Source organism: Perkinsus marinus (genome assembly GCF_000006405.1).
Source record: "Perkinsus marinus ATCC 50983 genomic scaffold scf_1104296953072, whole genome shotgun sequence".
NCBI lineage: Eukaryota > Perkinsozoa > Perkinsida > Perkinsidae > Perkinsus > Perkinsus marinus.
In genome coordinates, this window is record NW_003208628.1 from 43,598 (window position 1) to 46,955 (window position 3,358).

At 47.3% G+C, this 3,358-nt stretch overlaps 1 protein-coding gene across 1 annotated transcript in view; it reads left to right on the forward strand.

Annotated features, from left to right (window-relative positions):
* Nucleotides 1-3,358, forward strand: part of Pmar_PMAR015918 (hypothetical protein) — a gene marked incomplete at both ends in the record, with an annotated part of 5,198 nt that overhangs the window by 736 nt on the left and 1,104 nt on the right. Inside the window, 2 exons of the mRNA XM_002776637.1 lie at nucleotides 195-518; nucleotides 564-610. Coding sequence (XP_002776683.1) covers nucleotides 195-518; nucleotides 564-610 — 371 coding nt within the window. The remainder of the gene's footprint in view (nucleotides 1-194; nucleotides 519-563; nucleotides 611-3,358) is intronic.

Consider the following 3,358-nt stretch of genomic DNA (forward strand, 5'->3'; position numbering starts at 1 on the left):
CTATTATCAAAGTACGAGACGTTTTACTCACGTGGACCAGAAACTCGAAGGAGGACTATCAGAGACCAATTCGAGCTTGCACGAGTGACTCAGAGCTCCGAATAGTCTGTAGATTGGCTCCACGTGCAGCCGATCGGGAATCGCTCTACACTTTACTTATCGTCGACGATTGGCGACGGATTATGAGTTAGTAGTCGAAGAGAAACGACTATCAGAGACCGATTCGAGCTTGTACGAGTGACTCAGAGCTCCGAATAGTCTGGCCAACAAAAGCTGGAGATGGCGTCGACCATTACAAGGAAGTATCTGAGCCCAAAGCTATCCTTGATCAACATGTCTACAATGTCGGCATAGACTCTACTCCAGGCTCCATCAAGATCAACCGTGGAGTCACCGTACGAATTCTGAACACCAAAAACGGCCAATCTAACCCTCTTCCCGAAACATTGAGGACACTCACTGATTACAGCTTAAGCAGCTTGCTTGAACTTTGGAGCAACAAAATCCCGTGTAAACAGGTACTGGATATATGACATATCCAGTATAGATATATCATATCTCAGAGAACAATGGGCGTTCGTCAAATGATAGTGACGAGAAAAGCTAGACAGTAGCTCTGGATCACTAGGCAGTAAGATACAGAATCTTGGAGGTACAGCTTCACCTTCTCGGAACCGACACTCGACAACAAGACCATGCCTATCCATGTGATACCACCGACCTTCATTGCTCAAAAGTCGGCTGAAATAGTCGTTCTTGGACTCGCCCATCAAAGAGCTCATCAGCTGATAGATGAAACTATCGGTTTCTTGAATAGATCGTAACCGAGCGATAATCTCTTCCGGCTTTGCTAAGTCCAACTCCATAACTTTCGAGCATACTTGAACAGGGTCATCCTCTACTCTCTCCTCTCCTAGTTGGTCGGAAGTAGAGGATCCTCTCTCCTCTTGCAAGGCCGCGACACTTACAAGATCCCAGCTGACATCACGGCAACTCTCACTTCAGTGACATGATTCCGTACTTCCACCTTCAACAGAAAACACCGTCACTAGACGTTCTAGTCTAGAACACATCTTCACCCTAAAAACGTACCGCTATCACCACTCACAAGCAAACCCCTCTGTACCCAAGGCACGTCTTATCGAACAGTTTACAAACAGAATCAAGATAGGCCTGCTGCTAAGAAAGGCAAAAGAATCACACTCAGTCTCAAAGCTTCATTCGCTTATCAGTGACATAGGGTATGTCCCATCAGACACACTATTTTAACGACGAATATTAGCTGTTCGCGCAGCGCGGATGTATACCCCAAGGGATATTTTCGGGAGGAGGAATTGTGGCGGTTTTCGGTCCGACTGTGGCAGTGCCACACGGTTCTGCCCTACTCTATGAGTTCCTCGAGAAAAGATATTGACGACTGACTCTCGTGTAACTCAACATAGCTCCGCTATGATTAGAAGACAGCTAGGACAGTTCGCTGGAACCGAAAATCCGAGTCGAAGGCGCTGCAGTTCTTCTGTGAAAATTCGAAGTACTAATAGTTTCGCGACTCTACTTTTATGGTACGGAGTCCGTATTACGGACGCAATGAACAGTTCATTTTGAACTCCTCAGACGGTCGCGTCACAAGAATACAGTGTAGCAAAAGCATTTAGCATGAAACTGATATTAAGATTAACATCATAGATATAATTGGGATGCATCACAGATCCATAGTATGATAAGATAACTCACACCCAGGGCTCCCACCATAGATTGATCAAGACAGAATCACGCCGCGCTGCGGCTTCCGTCAATGGTCACCATATACCTCACTATTAGCAGATTATCCGCAAAAAGTGCAGCAGACACCTCTTGTACATTCACACCTAACCCACGAGAGACAATGGTTTGGCTCTTTTGGCAAACAGCTCATGAAGAACAATGGAAATGTACATGTGCCACCCGTGCAATGGCAGGTTCCACTTGGGCAATCAGAGTCTGCCGTGCAAGACACCGCACCGTTCGCAACATCGATAATAGTCGAGAGGATGATCAGGATGCGAATCATCTACGGTTAGAGGTGGAGATCACAACAACTGCGAATTACATCCAATGACGCCTACTTCGAGATCAAAATGATCACAATCATTTGTCGATAAAATTTCAAATTCCTCCTCACGTATCACGACGCGTAGTATGGTGTGTACTCTCACCCAGGCGCCTGACGAACCGATTCGCCGGCCAAATTCACAGCCTAGCGTCGCTGGTCACGGTCTAGCGTCGTGCAATGTCCCCTACGCATGCTATGCGTAGGGGACATTATGCGGCACGTGAATATTTGAGAGCATAGATTTTGGCGAAGCGTCGAAGGAACGAGCATTTACTGGCGGTTTCTGCTCATTTTCTATGAGTGATAAACGGGGTACGGCTTCTTGGCGGAGAAATGCTTTAGCTTGGGATCGTCCCGTCACCTCTAAGGAGAGGGAAATTGCGTGACCTGGTTGAGTTTCCCTGAGACGAGCGTTGAATAACCTCTTTTGGTCGATGTGTTGGAATTTGTGCTTCCGACTGCAGTACTCGATGCCATGATGGTCCCAATGAAGTCGAAAAACTCTGGCTCTCACCATTTATCCTATTTGCAATTATGAGCCGCCACGAAATCAACTGTCTGTTATGATGTACGCATGAACAATGTACGCATGATCAAAATAATCACAATCATATGGCGAGAAAATTTCAAATTTCTCACGTATCATGCGGCGCAGTATCATACTGCCAGTAGGGCGTGTGGCCCTCACCCAGGCGCCTGACGGATCGATTACCGTTTTTAGTCGCGGCCTAGCATCGCTGCTCACGGTCTAGCATCGTGCATGCGTAGGGGACATTGTGCGGTACGGAAATATTTGAGCGCATAGATTTTGGCGAAGCGTCGAAGAACCGATGATTTGACTGGCGGTTTCTGCTCATTTTCTATGAGTGATAAACGGGGTACGGCTTCTTGGCGGAGAAATGCCCTAGCTTGGGATCGTCCCGTCATCTCTAAGGAGACGGAAATTTGCGTGACCTGGCTACGTATCCCTGGGACGAGCGTTGAATAACCTCTTTTGTTCGATGAAAGTGAGACTCGGGTTTGACTCAAACCGTTTGAGGTTTGCTCAATACCCCTCCCATTCGGAATGCGTCCGTTGGCGAAACCGCTTTATTCGTAGAGCCTAGTCATCGACGATGACATTCGAGAACACTTCTCGAGACTGGGAGGGAAATCTACTCTGATCCTCCACCATTATCATGGTCATACAGTATGACTCATACATATGGGTTCGTTGCGTTCGCTGATAGCAACCGCATGAGGAGTAGCATCAATGCTGCGGGCGTC